The following is a 25,921-nucleotide window of genomic DNA, read 5'->3' on the forward strand; positions in this document are numbered from 1 at the left end:
CTCCTCAGAAAAAGGAAAATTTAACTCTGCCTGAACATAGTAAAATCCACCTTGTACTGCACGGAGACCACTCTTACAGCTATTCCTATCTGCATCCCCTTAATTAGTTTAGGAAGTATTTGTATTTCTTCATTTCTGTATCAGACACCTCTTAGAAAAGGAGAAAAGAAATCAAGAACAGACGCCCATGTCTGCCTCCAAGGCTATCATCAACAGGCAGGACTCCAACCTGAAGAACCCCCAGCAAAACACTGCTCTTCTTGGCCCACCCTCGGGGCCCTCGGCTCCGCCCACCGTAGTGGCGTGCGCACCGGAGCCACGCCCCTGCGGGGCTGATGAAACTTCCCTCAGCGTTACACGAGGTGAGCGGGGCAAGTCCCAACCACAAATCTTAGCCCGGCGTCTGCTTGCCCAGGAGCCCAGGTAAGCCAGGCCGCCGCTCCGCGCCGCGCTCTGCTGTTCCCCATGGGCCGCGGAGAAGCGCTGCCGCTGGGCCCCAGGTAGACGCGGTTCCGGGCGCCGGGCGGATGCTGCGGCTCCTCCCGGGGACTGAGGGCGCCTGACGAGCGCTGCGCACCTGGGAACCGGCGAGGCGGAGACCTCCGCCGGGTGCCCAGGGTTTCGGTGAGCGGAGAGGAGGCCGTGACCGCCTGCGTTTGGCCCTTGGGGTGCGGCATTCTTCCTTAGTGCATGGTGTGGAAATCGGCCCGTGGGGCCCAGCAGTGCCGGAACCTAGCGCGGAACAGCTGGCGCGCCCACGTGGCCGGGTGCGCTCGGGCCCGGTCAGGTTCGGTAGAAGGGTCCCTGGCGTCGCCTAGGCCGCCTGGCTGTCAGTGCTCCTGGCTGGCTCAGCCCGCTCACTTCCCCTCCGCTCTCCGCGCCCTCTCCCCGGCTCCTCAGGTCTACAGCCTCCAGGACTCCTCCAGGGAACCCTGCCAAGAGGAGGTGCCGCTCCGGAGACCCGCGGCCCGAAGGCATCTGTGGGCTTCTGCGTAGTGACTGTTATAAATAAAGGGCCAGGCTTCTCTTCTCCTCGTGGCCTGCAGTATGTCTTCACCGTGCGTTACCCCGGGTGCTCGATGATCTGACAATTAACTTTTTTTGTTGTTGTTGATCGAACTGCTGTAAAATTAATTAGAAGTAGTAGTTCTTACACGTTTCCCAGTTTTTTTTTTTATTTAAAGATTAAGATAAAAGAGGACATAACATAGGTTAGAACAGAACAATTTAAGCAGCATAGTTTCACCACAAGACAACGCGACATAACAGTAGCAACCAATGCCTTCAAATTTGAGTATACCTTCATATACTATAGTATCAAACACGACAATGTAAAACCATTTAAGAGAATGAAAGTATTACAGGGTATTCAGAACCAACTAACAGGAAATGAACAGTGGTTACTATATTATCTCTTTATCAAAAAAATTTTTGTTTATACTATCACATATAATAAAATCCAATAAGATACAACATGATAAAACGGAGACAGAAGAACAAAAGCTTGGTGGGACTTTAAAACAAGATGATATTAAATCAGCACTAACTATTATAATGTCTTGTTTTCTTCAAAATAGCTGTTCAGGCCATCACAGACAATAGAATCAACCCAGAATAAAACCATTCTCCCAGTTGCTTAGTGATTATTGATGATTTCTTTTCTCTATGTATCACCCGTGTCTTGCTGTATATGTAGTTAATGGTGGCCTTGAACTCACTGGAATCCTCTGGCCTCAATTTCCCAAGTGCTGGGATGACAGGCATGCACAAGCACGCCTGGTTCCTTTATTTAAAACTAAGGTATTACTGTCAAGTGTTAACTGTAGAAGAGGAAGTAAATGCTCTGCGGTGGCGCGCTAATTCTGTTGCCGCTAGACGCCTGTGATGGCAGTGTTGAACAGGTAAAATACAGGGCAGTCTGAATTGAGCTAATCTGAAAATAGGAGGTATGTTATTTTTTTTTTTTTTTTGACAATTCAATAGGAATAGTGTATGTAATGTAAAGTCTCATTTTTATATGTTCAAATCATACTATTTCGGGCATGTTGTGTTAAAGTATGTTTAAAATTAATTTCACCCTTTTCTATTTTTAAATAAAGATACTAATATATTTGAAATTACACATGTAGTTCATATTTGTATAGGACAGCATTACTGTAAAAGTGTAGTGGTAATACGAAAAATTACTGAGTACAGGCAACAGCAAAGAAAAAGCATCACAAGAGTTTTGCTCTCCTGTAAGACTGACTGCCCTAAAAATACTGGATTATAGTTTTAATTTCATTTTTTTTTGTCAAAGAAATAAGTACATTTCACAAACCTTTGTTCCTCCTATACACACACTTTTTTCTTTCGCTTTAGTAGCTAGTGTGTGTTTCCTAGACATTCTAAATATAAGGATTCAGGAAACAGCAATAAGAAGACTTAGGTAATTGATGCCCACTTGTTTTGAAAGCACTTTCCTGCACCTTTTAAATTGGTGCGGTTGATATCATTTTTATTGTTTTTGTGCAATCTTGCTAAAAAAAAAAATTCCAAAAAAAGCTGTAGTTCATTAAGACATAAGTGAAATGTCCTTAAAGGTTTGTACAAGTGATTGATATAACTTAAAATACATTTTTTTTTCCCCTTTGGAGGCTTTGTCCCAAATTATGTGAGCCTTTGTTACTAATTTGCATTTTTTAAAATTATAAAATTAGATTTTTTTCCCAAGTTATAGATGTTTTAAAAATTACTGTTTGAGCTGACAGTGTGCAAATCCACAAACTGTTAACTTGAAATTGAAATTGATACTTGTAGGAGTTATTTGCTTCCTGGCCTGCAAGGGTACACTCCTAAGTTTTTTGTTTATTTGTTTCAGCAGTGTTTTATGACTTACATAGTTTGCTTTCTTACTGACCAGTGAAAACAGAAATATTTGGAACATTTTTGTTATTTAGGATACTTTCATAGTGAACATTTTGGGGCTTCTGTCAACATAAAAGTTGTTTTTTTCTTCTGTAAGGACAACTCATAGTAGATTATTGATTTCTCTTTCTTTTGCTTCAGAAGTTACTTTTGAATAAGTCAAGTACAGGTAGGCTAGAAGTTGTGAAATGCTTAACAATACCTGTATGTTTTAATATTACCCTCAGCAGTATATGTGATCTACTATTAAACCCTCCATGTCCTACCTACAGTGTAGCAAAGTATATAGAGGTCACTTAATTGTCAAGAAAACTGTAAAATGTGGAGAGTCTCCCAAACTCTTGAGAGGGTCTCAGATCCTAAGGTGGAAAGAGTTGAGGCTGGGGTCCCTGTTGTCTGAGCCTCTTGCCCTATATATGTATTCTGAGAGCAAACTGCAATGCAGGCACTGTGTGGCTTGCATGCTACCACCCCTAGCTAACCACAAATCTGAAGACAGGAAGGATGCAGGTTTTCTGAGGGGTGTAGCTGTTTCAATGTAGAGGTCATCTGTCTTTCTGAATACTTGTAAGTAAATAAAATCATTACTCCTGTGTGCCTGCCAACCTAATAGAAAACTGCTAAAACTAGGATGATTTATATCTCAACTTAGATTGGATACTGAATATACGACTGGTCTGCTTTTCTCTTCTTAGAGCCCATAACTCACTTGCACCATGTGTGGCATTTGGGCCCTGTTTGGCAGCGATGACTGCCTTTCGGTGCAGTGTCTGAGTGCTATGAAGGTTGCACACAGGGGTCCAGACGCCTTCCGTTTTGAGAACGTCAATGACTATACCAACTGCTGCTTTGGATTTCACCGGTTGGCAGTGGTGGATCCTCTGTTTGGAATGCAGCCCATCCGACTGAGGAAATACCCTTCTTTGTGGCTCTGTTACAATGGTGAAATCTACAACCACAGGGCGGTAAGCAAAAGGAACCCAGAAGATGTCTGCTTATGATTAATCCCCAAAGCTGATTGGTTATAATAATGTTTTATATTTTGTTTCATTTTTTTTTAAAAGTCTTATTCTGTGTTCATGATCTCATTTGTTTTAATCATAAACCTTTATAGACAACTGATGCAAAAGGGAGGCAATGACGTGGTCACATAGTAAAAATGGGGTTATACCTTAGTTTCTTTAAATATTAGAAATTTTTTCCTTTACAAATTGTAGCATTAATTATGATTGTGCTAGCTTTGTGTTAGAGACTTCAGTAAGAGGGTAGGTCTGCAGTTGAATGGACCTCATTTTAGTAGGGAACAGACAGTATCATTGTTTTTATATATATGATAGACTTCCTGAATGAACAATTACAGAACTGATGAATGTGAGGATCCACTTTTAGGAAATGGGCTCAGAGCACAGCTTTTGAGGAAGTGACACCCAAACAGACCTGCTGGAGAAAGATCACCAAGTCACGTTGGGAAGAACTTTGGCTGCAGAGGGGAATGGCAGGTGTAGAAGCCCTCGGTAGGAAGAAAGCATCTCTGGGATTGTAGTGAGTGAGAGGCATATGGGGAAGGGGTGCTTGGGATGGTAGACAACATGGAGCAGGATGCCTTGGTAAATTGGACTACATTCTGAGGGCAGAAGCAGTCACAATTTTAAGGGAGGGATAGAATTTAATAGGTTCGAGTGTAGAGTGCCAATGAGCTATGCCACTGAATATGCAGTTTTGTACTTCACTCAATCAAACCCAAAAGGTGTAAAGATGGGCAGGCTGCAGTGAAGTGTACTAGGCTTTTAGTGGCATTGAAACAACTTCCTAATCTGATACATACTTTTAGGATGAGAACAGGTGAAGAGACGGAAATTGTGATCCTAGGAAGCCAGATTTGATAAATGCGCATTCCAGGATCATTTGTGTAGTGTTTCATAAAAGCTTTTTAATCTTCCACCTGCAAGTTATTTTTTATCAGCATTCTCTCCAACTTTTAAGCAGGAAAAAATTTTCAGAAAAAACCCAGCACTGATCATCTAGATTGAATCATTATAATCGCCAAGAACAATGGGATAAGTGTGTTTGAAGTGTGTACGTGGTGAGGGAGGGGCACATTTTGAATATTCAGAAGGGAATTAACAGCAATGTAGCTTTCTGAAATTTTTAAAAACTTTAAATGTTCACTCTATGTTTTGATCATCCCCTGTATTTCTTACTTACCAAAATTTCTCCTCTCCACTTCTCACTAACCTGACCCTTCATTCTTACCTCTCTTTTCACAATTTCATTTCCAAACACCGGGAAAAATGATACCTGGCATATACTGGAGGATTTTTTAATGTAAGATTTAAAACATCTGTAGATTTTGTTATCCATTTGGCTTAAGGAGCCAGTGTTGCATGGACAAGAAGGGCTGTGTGTGTGTATATATTACATTGTATGTAAGAATTCATCCACGTGCACATTATTTTCTGGTGCAAGCTATTGTGTACTATTTCTCAGAGTACAACTGAAAATGTTAGAGGTTTCAGTCTGATATTGCAAAGGATTTGGAGAATTGTTTGAGTTACCACAAACTGATTCTAATGCTGTGATTCTTCTAAATCATCAAGATGCATGAAACCATCAAAAGGCACTCAAATATTTAAACTTGGCAATAGATAATGAATTGGTGAGTGCACAAGAATCCTAATACTTTCACTTTGCTTTGCTTCCTTAAGGTGCAACAACATTTTGAATTCGAGTACCAGACCAATGTGGATGGAGAGATAATTCTTCATCTGTATAACAAAGTAGGAATTGAGCAAGCAGTTCGTATGTTGGATGGGGTGTTTGCATTTATTTTACTAGACACTGCTAATAAGAAAGTGTTCTTGGGCAGAGATACCTATGGAGTCAGACCTATGTTCAGAGCCATGACAGAAGATGGATTTCTGGCTGTGTGTTCAGAAGCTAAAGGTAATAATAAAATTAACTTTCCTCTGAATTTTCAGTCTTTTTGGTTTCCTGCTTTCTTCAAGATCATATTTGGAAATCATATGGGGGTTCTCCAAAGTTTTACAAGTGACCAAGTTTTGAATTCTTTGAGCTCGTTTTTATTTTGTTAATAGGTGAGCTCTCCTTTTCAGCACTTGAAATCTTCAATGCTTGAGGACAGGTTTATAGTATGTTTATGTGTTGTTAGGCTAATAAACTGCATCTGATTTGACCCTCTGTGCACTTTTAAGTTTTCTTGTGTATTGTAGCCAAAGGTCTGGTCCTGTAGTTACTGCTTTGTACCTTGACCCCACTGTTGCACAAGTAAGTAGCATTTTAAAGAGAGCTTTATGGATATATAACTTAAATACTGTATAATTTAGAAACTTTACGAGTCAATGGTTTTTAGTATAGTCACAGGTCTGTAACCAGCACTTCTAGTAAATTTAAAATCTTGTTTATCACCCCAAAAATAAGCTCTCTACCATTTTGCTGTAATTCTCCAACCCTCTTCATCTATCATCTTCAGCCCCATACCCTCCCTTCAGTCCCTGGCAATAATCATCAGTCTGCTTTCTTGCTCTGTATTTTTTTGTGTTCTGGATATTTCATATAAATACAATAACATCATTGTATGTGTTTCTATGGGTGGATGTTTCAATTGACATAATATTTTGAAGATTTCCTATTTTGGAAGTATTTACTTTTCTGGCCTGATGATATTTTATTACATAGCTATGCCACAACTTGTTTATTTTTGGATCATGTTGCTGTAAATGTGTACAAGTTTTTGTACTGACCTAATGTTTTTCTTTTTCTCAAATATGGACCTAAGAGTGAAATTACTGGGTCATCTAGTGACTGTTAGTTAAATTACCAGATGTTTTTCCAAAGTGACTGTAGCAGTTTACACTCATACTAGAAATACATAAAGGTTTCAATTTTTGATCCTGGAGTTTTTCAGTATATTTATCACAGCATTGAAATGTGTTGTCTTCCTGTGGTTTTGATTTTGCATTTTCCTACTGACAATAATTGCAAGCATTTTTTCCTGTGTTTATTTGTTATGCATATATTTTCTTTGGAGAAATGTCTATTCAGTGTCTTTGCTTTCCAGCTGCCACCCCTGCTTGGATCATTTTGTTTAAGAAAATTAAAGACTCTTTACAAAAGTATATGTTTCAAAAAAAAAAGCAAATGAGCAGATGTGTGAAGGCCTACCAGGTTCTTTTATTGTTAACATTTTGCTTTCCATGGTACAGTAGAATTGATGAATTAATATTGATATAATATTAACTAAATTCCCCTGTTTACACTAGGGTTCATCTGTTACGCTTTTTTTATGTTTGAAAAAGACATAATACCTAATATCCAGCATTACATGTGTCATTTCATTGTCCTAACAGTCAGTGGTGCATCTTTTCATCTTTTTTCTACTGCTTCAACGCCTGGCAATCACCAGTTTTCTTACTGTTTCCATAATTTTGCCTTAGCAAGAATATCATGTAGTTGTAGTTACATAGTATATAACCCTTCTGACTTCTTTCATTTAGCAATGTGCATTTAAAGTTCCTGAATGTCTTTTTGTAGTTTGATTACTTTTTATTGCTCAATAATATTTCATTGTCTAGCTATATCACTGTATGTCTAACCATTTCTGAACTATCCAATTTTAATTGAGTTGTCTTTTTTAGCTAGTTGTTACCATTGCCTAGATATATTAGATCTAAATCACAAGATGATTTTCAGTCAGATTGCAAGATAAGGAATCAGTATACAAAACAATACAAAGTGTACACTATACACTTGAAAAAACAGTATCAAAATCAAATTAAGAAAACTTTTACAACAAATTATAAATTACTTAGCAACAGATTATAAAATGCTTAGGAATAAATTTAACCAAAGAGGTGCAAAACTTGTTTTGAAATTTATTAGATGAGTCAAGAGAAATTAAAATACAAATAAATGGGAAATCATCCCATGTTCATGGATGAAAGACTTAACATTAGATGGCAGTGTTCCTGCAAGTGTAATATTCAGTGTAATCCCCATCAGACTCCCAGATAAGGCCAGGCGTATAGCTGAGCAGTACAGTGCCTGCCTGGCAAGCACAAGGACCTGAGTGTAATTCCCAGTTCCATTTCTCCAAAATAGAATCCCAGATAATTTTGTAGAAATTAACGGGGTGACTTTTAATTCATTTGCAATTACTAGTGACCTAGACTAGTGAAAGCAGTTACTAAAAAGAACAAAGCAAATGTGTTATCTTTTTATTGCTGTGATCTAATACCTGAGAAAATCACATCTGAAAGGAAGAAAGGTTGATCTTGACCTATAATTTTAGAGGTTTTAGGCTATTGTCGGCAGGCTCCAGTGCTGTGGGCCATTAGGGAGGCAAAACATCATGGTGGAAAAACATGGAAATGCTCATTTTATGGTATCCCAAAAGCAAAGAGATAGGCAAGGACCAGATAAGCAAAAATTCAGATATGCTACTGAATTTGCTTCTTAAGTCTAGCAATTTTTTAGTGAAGTTTTTGTAGAATATTGGATCATCTGCAAATAATGATAATTTAATTCTTCCTTTCGTATTGTTACTGCTTTTATTCTTTTGTCTAATTGCTCTGGCTGAAGTTTTCAGAACTATGTTTAATAAAAGTGATAGTCTACATCCTTGTTTTGTTCCTGATTTTAGATTGAAAATTTCTGTTTTTGTTCATTTAGTGTGATGTTGGCTGTTGGTTTGTCATAGTGGGATTTTATCAGATTGAGATGAAGACCATCTATTTCAATTTTCTGTTTTTTTGTTTTTTGTTTTTTTTCTTATACCAGGGATCAAACTCATGACCTCACACTTGCCAGGCAAGCACTTACTTCGCTGAGCTAAATCCCTCGCTCTTCTGTCGGGTTTTTATCATGAATGGGTACTGGATTTTATCAGAAGCTTTTTCTGCATCTATTGAGATGATCATCTGTATTTGTCCTTGACTCTGTTAATATGATATTTATTGGTTTACGTATGTTGAACCATCCATGCATCCCTAGGATGAATCCAACTAGGTTGTGATATATAATCTTCTTGATAATTTGCTGCATTCTGTTTGCCAGTATCCTATTGAGGATTTTTGCATCTATGTTCATTAGGGAGATTGGCCTGTAGTTCCCTTTCTTAGTTGGGTCTATCTTTGATTTCATTATCAGGTTAATGCTTGCTTCCAGGAATGGATTTGGGAGTATTTGCTTCCCTTTCAGTTTCATTAAAGAGTTTGAAAAGTAGTTATATTAGATCTTTAAATTTCTTGTAGCATTCAGCATGGAATCCATTAGGGCCTGTACTTCTCTTTGTTGGTAGGCTTTTAATTACATCTTTGATTTCATTGATTGATATTAGTTTAGGAGTTTATGTCTTTTGTATTCAATTTTGGTAATTCATATGTATCAAAGAATCTGTCCATTTCTTCTGCACTTTCCATCTTGTTAGAACACAAGTCTTCAAAATAAGTAAAGATGACCTCGGTTTCTGTAAGGTACATTGTGATTTCACATTTTCATTCATAATTCTGTGAATTTTAGTCTCTCTCCCCTTTTCTTCATAAAGTTTGCTAAAAGTTTGTCAATTTTATTTAGTGTTTCAAAGAACCAACTTTTTTGATTCATTAATTCTATTGTTTTACTAGTCTCCATCACATTAATTTCTGCTTTCATTTTTTTTAATTTCCTTTTCTGAGCTTTGGGCTTTTCTTGCTCTCTTTGTAGAAGCTTGAAGTTCAACATTAAGTTGTTTTTTTGAGCTTGCTCTTTTTTTATGGTACAGATATTCACTGCTCTAAATTTCCTTTATTGGGCTGCTTTCATTGTGTCCAGTAAGTTTCAGAATATTATACTGGCATTATTGTTTTAATTGTAGAAACTGTAATTTCTTTACTTTCTTCTGTAACCCATTGGTTTTTGAGGAGGGTGTTATTTAATTTCCATATGTTTACGTAGTTCTTACGTTTCTTTTGCTATTGATTTCCAATTTCATTGTACTATAGTCTGATAATATGCATAGGATAATTTCAGTTCCTTTGCATTTACATAAGTATGTTCTATGAGCACGTACCATGGTCTATTTTGGAGAATGTCCCATGTGCTTCTGAGAAGATTATGTATTCTGTTGTTGTGAGGTGAAATACTGTAGACGTCTATTAAGTCCATTTGTTCAAAACTTTGGTTCGGTTCTGAAATTTAACTATTGATTTTTTTTTGTCAAGTTGATCTATCTGTTTATGACATCAGGGTATTGAAATTCCCCTAATACAATTGCATTAGTGTTTATTTGATTTTTTTCATGTCTGCTAATATTTGTTTTGTATAGTTGTGTACACTGGTTGGTATTTGTTACATATATATTTATGATTGTTATGTCTTCCTCTTGGATTGTTTCCTTTACAAGGATGTACTGACCTTCTTGATCTCTCTTAATCAGTCTTGGCTTGAAATTCACTTTGTTTACATAGATAATAGCTACCTCTGCTTTTTTCTGGGTTGTTGTCTCATGTAGTATTGTTTTCCATCCTCTGACTTTGTCTGTGAATTTCTTTTTGAATTAAATATGTTGATTTTATGCAGCATATTGTTGGATCTTGCTTCTTGATTTATTCTGCCAATCTGTTTCTTTTGATCGAGACCATTAATATTTGTGATTATATTGAGAAAGCTGGGATCTTTCAGAAATACTAATATTTGTGATTGTATCTTATGTGTATTGACTTATCCTTGTCATATTTTCTGTTAGCTCCCCCTACCCCTTTTCCTTCTTTAGTTGTCCTCCTAGACTGGAGTTGTCCTTTTATTGAGGTTCATGGAGTTATAGTCTTTGTTATCTCTTTCTAGAATGTCCTTCCGAACATTTTGGAGTACTAGTTTGGAGTTCATGAATTTTCACAGGTGTTCTTTGTCATGGAAGTGTCATATTTCTCCATCAGTTTTGAAAGATAGTTTTGCAGGGACATCAATCTGGGTTGGGGATTGTTCTCTTTTATGGTTGAAATACTTCACTTCAAACTCTCCTTGACTGGAAGGTTTATGTTGAGAAGCCAACTGTGATTCTGATGGCTTTTGCTTTATAGGTGATTTGTTTCTTTTCTCTAACAGCTTTTAATAGTGTATTAATGTGTTGAATTTGGAATCTTTAGTAAAGCATGCCTGGCTGTAGAATTTTTTTGATCATGACAGGTTGATGTTCTGTATACTTCACTTATCTGAATTGTTTTCTCCTACCAGTGAGGTTTTCTGCCATGACATTTGTGAACAGTTTTTTTTTTTTCTTTTAAATCATTTGTGCTATCCTGCTTCTTTAATTGGCTCCAAATCAATTTATGTTATTCTTGGTATCATCTAACACCTGCTGGATTGATTTCTCCTGATCCCTTGCTATTTTTAAGAAATCATCTTTTATGATTGCTAACTGCAAGCCTGTGTTCTGTATCTGAACTTCTTTCCTCACATCAGATACTTTCAGTGGAGTTTTATTCTTGTGAGTAGCTGCTTGAATCTATTTTATGCATTTCATTTCTTTCCTACCTTGAGCATTTATGGGTTTTATCATTTTAAGTTCTGTCTGTTCTAGAGTCATTAAGCATGTTTTTCATTGTAGTCACCGTCTCTGTAGTTATTTGAGAAATTATTTCTGATGTTTTATTTAGAGCCTCATTCATTTGCTTTGTTGTTAACATTTCAGAGAGACCAGTTGGGTAGCTTTCAGACTTTCAGATTTCCTCACCTCATTGCCCCCTGAGTTTGCCTTTGGTGAACTGAATGTGTTGTTACATCTTGTTAAGTGTCTGCTCATTTCCTTTTTTTTTTTAGTTTAATTCCTGGGTTGATGCTTGTAAATTGCTTATGAAAAGTTGCTTTATTGCTAGGATTTAGAACTCTTAGGATATGGTTACTTCTGAGAAGTGTGTTCTAAGTTTATCTGGTTTCAGGATTTTTGAGTCTAGAAAATATCTGAAGTGAGAATTGAATCTCACAGGGAGAGCAGAAGAAGGTAGACTTCTAAACTTCTCCCCGGCTCAGAACTCAATGTGTGGGAGAAGTAGTTCACCTTTAGACACACCAGAGGCCTGATACACCAGAGGTGTCCACAGAGGGACACAGCAGTGAAGGGGAAACGTGGATGTGAAGCACCTGTACTAGATCCTACCTCTTCAATTTGTTGAGGATGAGAAGTTGCTGCCTCCTTAGCATAGTCTCTGGTTTTTTGGTACTGACTCACTGTATATTCTGTGATTCTTAGCCAATCTCAGTCTTGGTATACCAGGAAGAACAGTTGGTTAGAACAATTTTATCGTTTTTGGCTAAAGTGGTACAATCAGCAATAACAGTATCATAAAATACAACCTAAAAAATGATAAACTAAGGTAACCATTATTTTGCCACCTTTATCCATATGAACTAGATTTGTGATTATATAATAAAATCTAAAATCAAATAATTATATACAGTAAATAAGTCCTCAGTGTGTCAATTCTACCCTCAGGGGAGAACATTTAAAAGGGATAGGGAAAATATAGGCAAATAGGAAGAAAGGAAGATTAGAAGCCAGGCTAGAGTACAAAGAGGGATCACACAAACTTTAGGAAACTGGTACAGAAGACTGGAGGGAAAGAGAGAAGAAAGAAATAAAAGGAAGAACAGAACAGCAACCACGAAGAAAGTACGAATCCCATTCATACTTGCATAAGAAAATCAAACAATGAAGGAGAAAAAATAAAAGAGAGGAAAAAAAAGAGCAGTCCACTTCCAGATTAGTTTCCGCCATTACCGGTGTACAACATGTGGAGACAGTTCAGGTCTGAGTTACTTTATCCCAGCAAGCCAGCAGAGCTATATGATGGGATAGTAAATAGTTTCATTGAGCCTGTGCTTTTATTTCTTCTGAAGTTCAGGTTGATTTCTGGCCATGTGGCTGGTCTAGATCTGTTCAGCCTGCAGCCACGAGGGCAGTATCTGTAAGCTTGAGCTCAGCTAGGAGCCACCAGATGGAGCTAGCACTCTCATTTTGAGCTCAGTTGGGTGTTCTCTAAGATGGCTGCTGGCCAATTGCCCTCTCCTGTGGCTGTTCGATCCAGAAGCACTCACACCCAGCGATATAGTCCATGACATCCACTGTTCCCTTTCACTGCTGTGTCTCTCTGTGGACGCCTCTAGTGTATCTATAGGTTTGAACTGCTCCTGTCACATAGTGAGTCCCAGAATCTGAGAAGTCTACCTCCTCCTCCTTCACTGAAGTTTCTCTCTTCACTCTCTCCATGGGCTTCAGTTCTCACTTCAGTTTTTTCCTGGGCCCAGAGGACCCACTTCCCTCCTCCTTGCCTTCCTTGCGTTGCTAAATTCCGATGTCTGGACAGCAACTCTTAGAGGGTGCTTCTTGTGATAATTACGTCTCTGCCATCATCCCAAAAATTTTCCATGGCTGTTTTCTTAAAAATGCTTAAGTGATGTCAAAGAAATTACTTCCAGAGCATTATAAAATTAACATTTAAATTTATCTTTTTGTTTCATAAGTAGATTTTGGGGATTTTGTTTCTTTTTTTTACTTTACTGCAGAAAATAGGTTTTCTTGATTATAAATTCTGTGTAAGAAAAGGAATTGAATACAAGCTTTGTCTATTTCTTTGAATTACTACATGTTAGTGTACTTTTGCTATATTTTCTATGCCACCTTTATCTCTAGTAAGTAGATAGTAGGGCTTTATGTGATAAATTTTTCCCTACTTTTGTTTAAAAGTAGGAAAAGTAGCCAGGAGTGGTAGTTCATACTATAATCTCACTACTCAAGAGGCAGAAGCGGAAGGATTGCTGCAAGTTCAAGGCTGGCCTAGGCTACATAGTGAGTTGAAGGATAAAATAGTGAGATCTTGTCTCAAAACAAAAAAAATCTGTTTATTTATATCTATATCTAGCTATCATATAAATAAAAAGGAATTTATAGAATTGTTTTACTTTATTGATGAAGTTCACTTTTTAAACTTTGTAGGTCTTGTTACACTGAAGCACTCCACAGCTCCAGTTTTACAAGTGGAGCCTTTTCCTCCGGGGCATTATGAAGTTTTGGATTTAAAGCCAAATGGCAAAGTGACATCTGTGGAGATGGTTAAATTCCATCAATGTACAGATGAACCTGCACATGTCTGCTATGACGGTGTGGAGAAACTCTCTCCAGGTAACAGCTACTTATTCCTGCCATTTCCCCCAAAGAAAAATGTCACATTGTCACACCAGTTGAGTGATTTTAGATTCAAGACCCATTTCCTGTGTCACTTGGATTTGCCACCCTGGAATTTGACAGATTCTACTTTTGAGTGCTGGCCAACACTGGGGATGTGGATGACCATGTAGTTCATTTTAGTAACTAAACTAAGCTCAGCTTTTCTCAGGCTGTTGAATTTTTTTTCTGTGTTGATAGGTTTTGAGATAGAGAACGTGAAGAACAACCTCCGTATCCTTTTCAACAATGCTATTAAGAAGCGTTTGATGACAGACAGAAGGATTGGCTGCCTATTATCAGGTGAAGTCCCTGTCTAATAATATTTGTGTGTGTTTAAGTACAATGATTTGTAGCCATTCTTGAGCTTTTGAGACAATCTTTATTGGAGTAAAAGCTATTTTTTGTAAGTTTCATGTAACATTTATAGTTATATGACCTAGAGATATATTATAGCTGTATTGGTGTTAGGAGCTAGGAGTATACTTTCTTTAGAATATCATGTAGTGATTTTTAACCAATTTAGATATAGTTAGCGTTAGTGTGTCATTCTCTCAAAATACAAGCTCTGTCTTTGCACTCAATAAAGTTGATTTCTATTTGTAAATTTGGAGCTCTTAAGTGGTCAGGCTAAAATGCCACATTTAATAAGAATGTAAGTTACTATATCATAACCAGTGCACTGGTTCTCTTTGTTCATAGGAGGCTTGGACTCCAGCTTGGTTGCTGCTACTCTGTTGAAGCAATTGAAAGAGGCCAAAGTAAAATATCCTCTGCAGACCTTTGCAATTGGCATGGAGGACAGTCCTGATTTACTGGCTGCTAGAAAAGTAAGAAGCTGTCTTTGCACATCATATAGTTAGAACAGGCTTGTTACTAAGATGGAAATGACATCTGTAAGTAATAATCCTATTTCAGCTGCTCTATTGATGCCAATAATTGTTTTAAATTAAAGGCAAAAAAACCCAAACACATTAGAGTGGATTGAAATGCATTTGAATATCTACTGTATCTTAGTTAATTTTATCCATCATTACCCATACAATCCTCACATAAACCCTGTGACATTAATTTTGTGTTTAGAGTCAAGGCATGGTGTGGAATTAAAGCTCAGTCTTTGGGGTTTTAAATCTGGATTTCCCACAGATTTGTGTCCTCACTTACACAACATGGTTAACAATGTCTACAGTGGGATAGTATTTAGGGAAAATGTGTAACTAACATGAAGCATATAAGATAGACCCTAGCAGTTGGTATTTAGTGACTATTAGCTTATATATTTATTCTTTATAAAGTGTTATGTATAGAACTGTGGCTAGAGGGCCCTGTACATAGAATGTAGGAGTTCTGTTTTTTGCTTACAAATACTCAAGAGTGAATGAGAAAGAGCTGGAGAGCAGTCTCAATGCAAGTTGATTGACGCTGAAAGACTCCAAAATATCCAGACAAAGTAGAACGAGGGAAGAGCCATTCAATGTAGGAATAACATTCTGGTATAAAATTAGCCGTGTGCAGGGGGCCAAAAGGAGAGCAAGAGTAGAGTGTAGGCATGTTAGTATCAAGTGACATGAGGTAGGTTAGCTAAGATAGATGGGGCAGGGGATGCTAGTTGGGAACCTCTTATTTATTGGGTGCAGCCTTGCAATGGGAAGAACCTTTGGGAGATAAGTCTTCTTGCAGCTGAGGGCAGAGAGCCGGACAGGCAAGGCACCTGGTAGGTGTGGTTGTATGTGGTATCCTGCAGAAGACTTTCCTCTTTATTTTACCTTGTTTCTTTTTCACTGTGAATTCACAGTGCCCCATGAATCACTATTCTGTTTTATTTATAAGTTTGTTCTAGTCTCTAAATATTGAGTGTATGGATTTTTCTTTGTATAATTAGGTGGCAAATTATATTGGAAGTGAACATCATGAAGTCCTCTTTAATTCTGAGGAAGGCATTCAGGCCTTGGATGAAGTCATATTTTCCTTGGAAACTTATGATATCACAACAGTTCGGGCATCAGTAGGTAAGGCCTTTTATGAATTAAAAGCTATTTTTATTTAATATGCATACGTTTTTAAAAATATTTAAAATCATAATGTATTGCTCAGCATTTTATGTCTGTGACAAAATACCTGAGAAAAATTAACATAAATAGAAGGAAAATTTAATTTGGCTTCTGGTTTCAGAACTTGCAGTCTATGGTCAGTTAGCACTGTGTGTTTTGGATCTGTGACAAGGCAGAACATCCTGGTGGGGGGCAATGCTTTTACTTCTTGGTAGCCAGGATGTGCAAAAGGAGAGAGGAAACACTGGATTCTAGTTTCTGTCAGCAATGTGCCCCCAGGGGTGTCAGCTTCCACTTGGCCCCACTTGGGAAGGGTTTTACCACTTTCTAGTAATGATAGTAGTTCCTAATAGTTCCTGGGAACCATCCTTCAAAGTGTTTGGGAGATACTCTAAATCCAACTATAGCAAGCAGTTTAAGTTACATCATTTAAAAATGAATTCAAAAAATTCTTAATGTGTTCATTGTTTATGAGCCCTTCAGAATTCCCTGAATTTCCTCAGGAGTGTAAGGAATTGTGTATATATATTTCACCTACCCCATGTATATCATCTTTTATATTTTTCCCCAGAATGAATACATATTTTTCACTGCTTTCCCTCCTAGGTACTCTGGGTGTACTTTTTGGGCCATTTTGTTGGGCTTCATATTTATAGGTTCCGTATCCGTAGATTCAGTTGAAGACTGAAAATATTTAAAAATAAAATTTCGTCTGTATTACACATGTGCAGTTTTCTTTCCTTGTCTAGGTTTCTTAAGCAGTAGAGTCTAGTGACTATTTACATAGTTTCTATGTTTTATTATGTATTATAAGTAATTTATGGTGATTTAAAGTACAGGTAGAACTTAGAGACATTGTAGATTCATTCCCAGACCTTGGCAATAGTGCAAATATTGTTACAAATTTTCACAAATGTTTTGGCTTTCTGGTACATGTAAAAATCATGTTTATAATATACTGTGGTCTGATAAATTTTAGTAGCATTATTTCAGGTCAGGAGTTATACATGTCTATAATTCCAGCATTGGGAAGATTGAAGCAGGAAGATCACCATGAGTTTAAGGCTGGCATGCACTGTATAATAGTGAGTTATAAATGCAAACCTGAACTATATAGAAGACCTTGTATTAAAAAAAAGATGCAGGCCATCATTAAACAATACTTCTTTGTTTAAAAAAGTGCTAATAATCGTTTTGTTGAAGCAGGGATACCAGTTTTGATGTAAGCCTGCCACAAACTTTTAATTTGTAAAAAAAAAAAATATAGGAATCAACTCCCGAAATCCAGCCATGCAGGGACTCAGGCAGCTTATCTACCAGCCCTCTTGGTAAGCGTCTGCAATGGGGGCCAGAAGGAGAAGAGAGCTCCTGAATCTGGCCATGGAGGGACTCGGGCAGCTTATTCACCCGCCCTCTTGGTAAGTGTCTACAACGCGGGCCAGGAGGAGAACAGCTCCAGAGATCCGGCCATGCAGGGAGTCAGGCAGCTTATTCACCTGCCCTCTTGGTAAGCGCCTTGATGCAGGCCAGAAGAAGAGAGCTCCTGAGATCCAGCCATGGAGGGACTCAGGAAGCTGATTCACCCACCCTCTTGGTAAACATCTGCAACATGGGTCAGGAGAACAGAGCCCCAGAGATCTGGCCATGGAGGGACTCAGGTAGCTTATTCACCCGCCCTCTTGGTAAGCATCTGCAACGCAGGCCAGGAGGAGAACAGAGCACCAAAGATCCGGCCATGGAGGGACTCAGGCAGCTTATTCACCCGCCTTCTTGTTAAGCACCTGCAGCTTGGGCCTGGAGGTGAACCATTACCTATGAGCCTGCTGCCACACAGCTGAAAATCAAGCACCCTTCTCCCGCCTTCCTCCTCCCCCCATAGCTACTGGGGATAGATGTTTCAACATCTCTTGGGAGGATGACCATATGCAGTATAGCAAAAATGGGGCATTTCCTTCTATCTTCTGTTCGAAGGCATAGGTTGTTTTCACTGTTTTGTTATGTTTTTTTTGCTCTATTCAGTATTCTCAATTAGTTTTGAAATGTTCTATTTTTGGTTTCATTTTACAATGCTTAATTGACTGGACAACTATTGTTATGTTAAAGAGATATACCATAGTACTTATTACTACTTATCCCGGTATCCTACTGTGAAATCCTATACCGATTTCACTGCATTGTCTCAGTTGGCTTTGTTCTGTCTTATGCTGTTGCATTTTTACTACTTTCAAAATTAAAAAAAAAAAACATCTGTTAAAAACAATGAGAAAGCAAAATAAAGCCATTCATGCTGTTATGTAGGAGGGTGTTTGTGGGTTATATACAAATACCATGCCATGTTATAAAAGGGGCTTCGGCATCTACTCATTTTTGAAGGTGTTGTAGAAACAACCCTCATGGATGTTGAGGAACAACTGTATTCTCTATAAAATGGGAAATTGGTCCATCATGGAATTAATTTTCTTCAAAGAGTGCATTCTTTCGATTGTAAACATTCCATCAAATAACGTAGCAATCACTGGCTATCCTTACTTGCAGACAGTACTAGTGTTTTCTGGTAGATACATACTGATATTTGAAGTGTACTCCGAATCATCTGCACCTTGAAGTGCTGCTATCTTGGATATATGTCTTTTTGTAAGACACTGCCTGGGAAGGCCAAAAAAAAGAAGCCAAAATTGTTCTGCCCATCTTTCACACACATATACAACCTTAGGTACTGCATTGTACTATGCCCTGTTAAATATTATAGTAAATAATGAGGTATACAGTGTGTTATTGAAATTTAATAGGCTGGGGTAGGATTAGGAATAAAAGTGTAAAAACCTTCACTTTGCATGTTGTGATTAAAAAAAAAATGGTGGAGAGATGTCTTTGGTTTAGAGAGGGATGAAACAGATACCAAGCAGGTGTGTTTTAATAAATTAGTCATCTTTAGCTTAAGTAAAATTTTCTAATAAGGTGCAGTGGCTGGAAAGATGACAGAGTTTAAACAAAAGCACCTGTATTTGTCCCTTTTCTGTTACTGTGAATACCTAATGAACTATTGAAGCCCTGATAACTTCTAAGATTTATTTAGCTCAGTTTTGGTTCATAGCTCATGTTTGCACAGCGTGGTGCTCCGGCCAGAACCCTTCTAGCAGTGTTGCTGCATGATGGAGAGACACCAGTGGGTACAAGTGTAAGAGGGAGAGATTGCAAGGAAAAGTGGGAAGAAAGTATGCTGGGTGGGGCTGTTGTGTAACTATGAGCTCTCCGCTGAGCCACTAGGCATACCTCTAAGGACCAAAGTGCTCCCTAAAAGTAGGTACCCCCTTAGGTCCACATTGCATCAAGCATCTGACACATAATTCTCAGAGACAGCATACTCAAGCCACAGTGCTATGGAACTCTTATTTTTGTATACAAATACCAGTGTGCAAGGGGTGATTTTCAAGGCTTTGAGTCATAATTTCAAGAGTATCTAAAACCCTTAGAATTTCAAATCCTGTGTATAGAATTATAGAAAGGGTTCTGGGCTGTTTTATTACTGAAAACGTTTGTCAGTGTAAAGCTGTTTTGGATGTTACTGTATATTCATGCAAAGCCTACCCTAGTACAGTAGTAAAGCCTACAGTTACCCTCCCGAAGCAGTTTTGATGGAATGTTGCATTGCATTAGCATCGATTTCTCTCTTAAGGTATGTATTTGGTTTCCAAGTACGTTCGGAAGAACACAGATAGCGTGGTGATCTTTTCTGGAGAAGGATCAGACGAACTGACACAGGGCTACATATATTTCCACAAGGTGAGCGCTCTAAAATGAAGGCACATCTGTGCTAGATGGAGACAAGTCTGAATTATGTGATAGTTTTCTGTCCTCTCAACCCAGGGTAACAGTGATACTTTAAAGTATGAGTTTATACATGAAATCTAACAGTGTATGCTTGTTATTTGTTCTGTGAAGAAAAAAGTCGTACTAGGATGAGGTAATCCTCATTCTTTAAAGTTAGTCAAGCTGAGAATCGCCTTTCAGTGTCTTCATCCCTGCAGCTCTCCCGCCCTTTTCCCCTGAGTGATTCTGTGTGCCCTGCTGCCTTGCAGCGCTGTGGGGGAGGTTTGTGTGAGCATGGCCTGCTGTTGGCGCTGTCCAGATGTGTGCTCTGTCCCTAGCCTTGTTTTGCTGTCCGCCCTACCATCTTTAGAGTAGCAGTGCATGTAGAAAGGAACAATCCAAACTGTTTTGTGTGCCAAAAGCCAAATTGTTGTTCAGCTTGTTGTTTTAAAAATAGGCTCCTTCTCCAGAAAAGGCTGAGGAAGAGAGCCAGAGGCTTCTGAAGGAACTGTATTTGTTTGATGTTCTCCGTGCAGACCGAACTACAGCTGCCCATGGGTAACCAGATCCTTATGAAGTGATTGTTTAAAAAGAAAAAAAAAAAAACAGTACTCAAAATGTAAAGGATTGATGAATGAGTTTCTGAAGTTTTTTCCCAGTTTGTGAAATGTTGCAATGTTTCTTTTCTTTCTTTTTTTTTTTTTTTTTTTTTTTTTTTTTTTTGTGCTATGGTTATGTAATTTGCTTAAGCCAGTCTCAAACCTGCACTCTGTCCTTTCTCAGCCTCACAGACTGCTGGGGTTATAGGATGTGATACCATTCACTGCTCACGGTGCCCATCTTTTTAGCATAGCAGCAGCTTTCTGCATCTGAGGCCAGGCAAGGCCACAGCTACTGTCTTTTAAGTTTCAGAAAGTGAAAGCTGTAAAGGAAAATTGAGCACTGGCTGTTTGATGTTGTTCATACTTTGGTGGGAATAGAGATGCAAGAGGTTTAATTAGATTGTTAAAAACTAGGCTTCTTCCATATCATTTGTGCCTGACTTCAGGTTTCCTGTTTTCACATGGTCACGCTCCATAATGGAAGACTCACTGCACATGATCAACAATTGAATTAAGTGTTTTAGTTTCTCTACTGAAGCTCACTTAAGTATAAGATGTAAATAGAGGATTAGGCAGGCCCTGGACCCTTGCTTATTATCCTGTCTGTTTATCTTAATCAGCATCACTAAGAAACCAGCCACAGAGGACCTGGCCTTTGTTGAAATGTTGTGCAACACTGACTTAATTTGATTATTACGTATGAATTATTGATCAGTGGTAAAAAAAGAACACTGAATTGTCATTGTAACTGTTTCTAGGAGAAAAGATAATCTCTTGGAAACATTTGAGTCACAGTGATGTACATAAGGTACCTTCCCAATGAGCAGCTCCCTCATGATTCTTAACAATTCTGTTAAGATGTGCATTTAATCGTAGGAAAAGTTATAACAGGGCCGTAAGCTTAGTATGATCCATTGGTTCATTTGCTACGAGACTGCACTAGAGCCTAAACTGACAAGTACTAAGTATACATTCTGACTTAGATTTTTGTCTTTTCTCCTTTAAGCCTTGAACTGAGAGTTCCATTTCTGGATCATCGATTTACTTCTTATTACTTGTCTCTGCCACCAGAAATGAGAATTCCAAAAGTGAGTAAATCAACTCCAGATACACACTGTCCATTTCTCTCAATGTGCATATGTGACTTTTACTGATGCTTCTGATGTTTTCATGTCAGAATGGGATAGAAAAACATCTCCTGAGAGAGACATTTGCGGACTCGAAGCTGCTACCAAAAGACATTCTCTGGCGACCGAAAGAGGCCTTTAGCGATGGAATAACCTCTGTCAAGAATTCCTGGTTTAAGATTTTACAGGACTTTGTGGAACATCAGGTTTGATTTTGACTTTTTAACAAGGCTTTTCTAGAATTGGACAATTTGGATTGATTTTGATCTAGTTTGAAGAGTTAAAGAGTTTCTGTAGCTTTGCATATTATGGATATTTTGGCTTTTTTGAAGAGTGGATGGTTGTCAGAGAATCTTGTACTACAACTGTTGTTTGTGGCTTTTGTTAACTGTAGTTTGGATTTTCTGGCACCAGTGCCAATACAAATATTTCCTTATTATTTACAAGATTGTTGTTGTTACAGGTTGATGATGCAATGATGGCAGCCGCGGCCCAGACATTTCCCTTTAATACTCCAAAGACTAAAGAAGGCTATTACTACCGCCAGATCTTTGAACGGCACTACCCTGGCCGGGCTGGCTGGCTGACCCACTACTGGATGCCCAAGTGGACCAATGCCACTGACCCTTCCGCCCGCACTCTGACTCATTACAAGTCAGCCACCAAAGCGTAGGCGCTCACTCTCCACACTGTGTAGGTAAAGCAAGTGCTGCTTCTTGCTGTGGTGGTGGGCAAGCTGTGGTTGGCTAGGGTACCTGTAGGCGCCACCTCTTAGGCTTACTTCAGTTTGACAAAATAAAAGTCACACATTAAAGCATTGTTCTACTCGTTTATATTCACACTTTGGTAGTGAAATATGGAGCAGCATTTTCTGTATCATAGTGAGGAGGACAGTGATCCAGGCTTCAGATCCTGGGGATGTGCTCACTCAGTGGTAATGTGCTTGGGTACCTAGCACTGACCTCCACCCCCCAAAATAGAACCAAAACCTTAAAAACAGCAGTAAACAAGGTAAAGGGAGGAAGTCTCACAACGCTTTCCTAACAGAACAGCTTTGGAACTTGTCTGCCTCGTGAGGGTGTGGCCTCCTCCCTAGAGTGGTGTCATCTTGCTGTGGTCTTGCAGTGACTTCTCTTAGTCTCATCTCCATCCTAACACTTGTTGGACAAACTGGAAATACAAGTTCTTTTTAGGATTTTGTGACAGGTCTATTTTCCTAAGATACTAATTCATTTTCTTTTTTATGTTGAGCTAGTGTCTTTGCTGGGGAATATTCTGTAGCTGAAATCAAACTTTTTGATAAGAACCAGACAGTAAATATGTTAGGTGTTGAGGATCTTTGTTGGAACTGTTCGGTTCTGCTGCAGAATAAAAGCAGCTGTGTAGATAGTGTGTCAACTGATGGACCTGGCTGTGATCTGTTACTACTTTAGTTATGAAATTTGTGCAGACTAATTTCACATCAACTTCCAACCACTTCTCCAGAGAATCAACCAAAGCGAAGCATTTGTAAAAGTATTTTAAGCATTATTAGCGAATGAGGAAATAACATGGGAGACCTTCGATGAATAGACAACAGCTTCATTTAAATACTTGATTGTTTAGGGGCAACATATTGAAATACATAATGTGAATTTGGCTATTAAAAATGTTATAAGAATAAGGGAGAAGTGAGTAGGCCAAAAACTCAGCTATTAAGTTAGAAGATGAGAAATTGAGATTCTCTGGAGGAGGATTTTTTACCTACAATTAAAAAATGTGTCCTAGAAACAGGAAATACTAACAAAGCTAGAGGACTTTTTAAGAATTTTCTTTTTTATGAGCATTTGAATTTCTCAAGCCTGGGATGACTAGACTGTTACATATTTCCTGTTAAAACCTCACCTAGCTCAGTCAGGTAGTATTAAAAATACCTCGTAGCTCTAGATTTTTACTTTGACTCACATTTCTAAATGTGAGTTTGGCCATGTTTAAAGCCTCAAACATTATAGAAATACTTCTGATACAGAAGAAAGAATTTCCCAGCCTGCAAGATACTGGAAAGGCTGAGTTTCTGTTTTCTAAAATCAGGGAATAAATTCTTGAAACAATAGAGGTTAAGAGTAGGAAGAATTTATTGGATAAATGAAAAGCTCCTAAGAGATAAGAGGACCCAAAGAGTAGCTTGCGTAGGAATCCCATTTCTCAAGGGTGTTTATTGAGGAAAACCAGGAGGGGAAGTGGGACAGAACTTTAAGCAATAAGATTACAAGTATAGTTATTTAGGTAATACTGATCCAATGGAAAGATCAAGTGTGTTGTGAGGTGGGATACAACTATCAACCAATAAGATCACAGTATTACTTAGATACTATTGATTAAATGGGGGTCAAATGGGGAAGTGAGACGCGTAGCAAATGTACAATGGACACAGATAAGCACTTTCCTGGAAGGGGGGATGGGTTATGGAGGTTTGGTCTTCTACCCCAAGGTGATGTTAGTTTAGAATATTAATCACTGTTATTCATCCCAAGGGTATAGTCATTCCATTTTTCTTGAAAGCTCGCCCTTTGTGAATATGAATCCAGATAGTTTTCTTTTGCACTGACCTTCGCAGAGTTCAGCCCAGTCTTGCCTGCCTACAATATTTCTAAGTACCTTAGCTACCTACACTGTTCCCCTCTCTGAAGAAGTATCTCTAATTGTCATGAGGTGCAAATGGCAAGACTATTCTGGCTGAAAATGGTTGTAGTTGTGATCAGTAGTTAGAGATCCTCCACAGAGAGTCTAAAGGCCCTGGATAGGCATCAGGCATTCTCTTCGATGGACAGACAACTTTCAGTGTGGAGGAGACAAAGCCAAAGAAACAAGAATGCGTGGACCAAATAATGTGATTAACAATTAATTATGAATATGATCTAAGGTTTCCACCTGGACGAACCAGTAATAACTTTCTATAAAGAGGATAAGAAAGATTAGGGAATTTCAGAATCTGACATGTCATTAACTGTTGTCTAATATGAATAGCTATAGAGAGATTAGCAGAAGGATCAGGAACTTAGAGATATCATTTAGCTTTTACAATTGTACAAGTCCCCCTCTGTGCTGCTGTTTGAAATGTTTAATGTCATATGATTTTGAAAGATGGTTTATCATTAATTTTATTACTGTTTTACTTAAGAGAGAAATTGGTCAAGCTCTCATATGAGGCTCACTGGGTATAGTCACTTAAGGACTCTTAACAAGAGTGATCTGGTGGATTCTGGTAAAAGAAGTCTAGCATATTTGTTGTTGCTCTTATCTGCATGATGTTGTGGAACTTGGCAGCTTCTAGGCAAGGATAAAGAAATTTTCTGAGACATTAGAGCATATATAATCAAAGCATGAGCATTAGAATGGGTAGTAGTTGAGGAAAGCAAAATTTAGAAACTTTTCAACAGACGGGAAGAGTAATTGTAACCATTGCTTCACAGTAAACGGGTGCCTCTACTGATGGAGTCTGATAATCATAAATCCCTCTAGTTTTAGCTGCAGTTATCTCAAGAATTTTGATGATTATGTGAACTGGAATATAACAACACATTTCGACTAAAGGAAAACACTCAAGTTCTTACACATAGACAGTGAAACCAGACTCAGCATTATTCTGATTAGCTGGCAACCTGGGTGTATGTATTACAGTATTTAGACAGGATAAGTATGTCTTCTTAGGAGGGGAACAGGGCTTTTAGGCATAATTCAGATGAATGAATGAAGACAAAAGCATCCCAATAACAGCTTAAGCAAGTTTCCTACTTTCCAGTGACTTTTATTGAGGTATGCTGGCTAGAAGGAAGGTCAGGATTAAAGAGCAGGACTAAGAGACATATGCCAATGTCCAGCAGTAGGCTGGTCTCTTCCTCTAAAGTTATGATTACTTAGGGCTCCTCCATGAAGATGACAGGTAGAGATGATGGTCTGGCCAGAGGGAGAAGGCAGTGGCTGGGGTCCTTCAGTGTTGTTAGACCGGCTGGATGTGAGTTCAGGATCCTCCACTCAGAGTATAGTCTCATTTCCTTTGGCCAGCTTTGAAGTAAGAGCATAGCATAGGGGGTCTCTTAAGGCAGTTTCTCTTAAGGTAACTTAGCTTTCCATTGAAATAGCAACTGAGTTTTGTTACTGAGTGCTTGTTGGAGCCCTGAGAATCAGACTTAGGATATATTTATTTTAAGGCCACAACAAAGATAGCTG

General features: G+C 38.4%; 1 protein-coding gene across 3 annotated transcripts; it reads left to right on the forward strand.

Annotated features, from left to right (window-relative positions):
* Window positions 1-291: 291 nt before the first annotated feature.
* On the forward strand, window positions 292-22,529 carry LOC100713960 (asparagine synthetase [glutamine-hydrolyzing]). 3 transcript variants are annotated; one of them, XM_005006043.4, is made up of 13 exons: window positions 292-423; window positions 901-1,058; window positions 3,603-3,872; window positions 5,613-5,850; window positions 13,895-14,080; window positions 14,324-14,425; window positions 14,825-14,952; window positions 16,005-16,131; window positions 19,850-19,956; window positions 20,441-20,541; window positions 21,592-21,673; window positions 21,763-21,918; window positions 22,176-22,529. In XM_005006043.4, the coding sequence occupies exons 3-13, from the start codon at window positions 3,624-3,626 to the stop codon at window positions 22,383-22,385; spliced, it is 1,686 nt and encodes a 561-aa protein (XP_005006100.1). In that variant the 5' UTR covers window positions 292-423; window positions 901-1,058; window positions 3,603-3,623; the 3' UTR covers window positions 22,386-22,529. The 3 variants fall into 3 exon arrangements, with proteins under 3 accessions (XP_005006100.1, XP_003475168.1, XP_063098403.1); XM_003475120.5 differs by having other exon boundaries at window positions 901-1,045; XM_063242333.1 differs by lacking the exon at window positions 901-1,058 and having other exon boundaries at window positions 293-423.
* The last annotated feature ends 3,392 nt before the right edge of the window (window positions 22,530-25,921 follow it).

The sequence above is a fragment of the Cavia porcellus genome, unplaced genomic scaffold (genome assembly GCF_034190915.1).
Source record: "Cavia porcellus strain 051 isolate PalLab524CR breed Dunkin Hartley unplaced genomic scaffold, mCavPor4.1 scaffold_2, whole genome shotgun sequence".
In the NCBI taxonomy this organism is placed as follows: domain Eukaryota; kingdom Metazoa; phylum Chordata; class Mammalia; order Rodentia; family Caviidae; genus Cavia; species Cavia porcellus.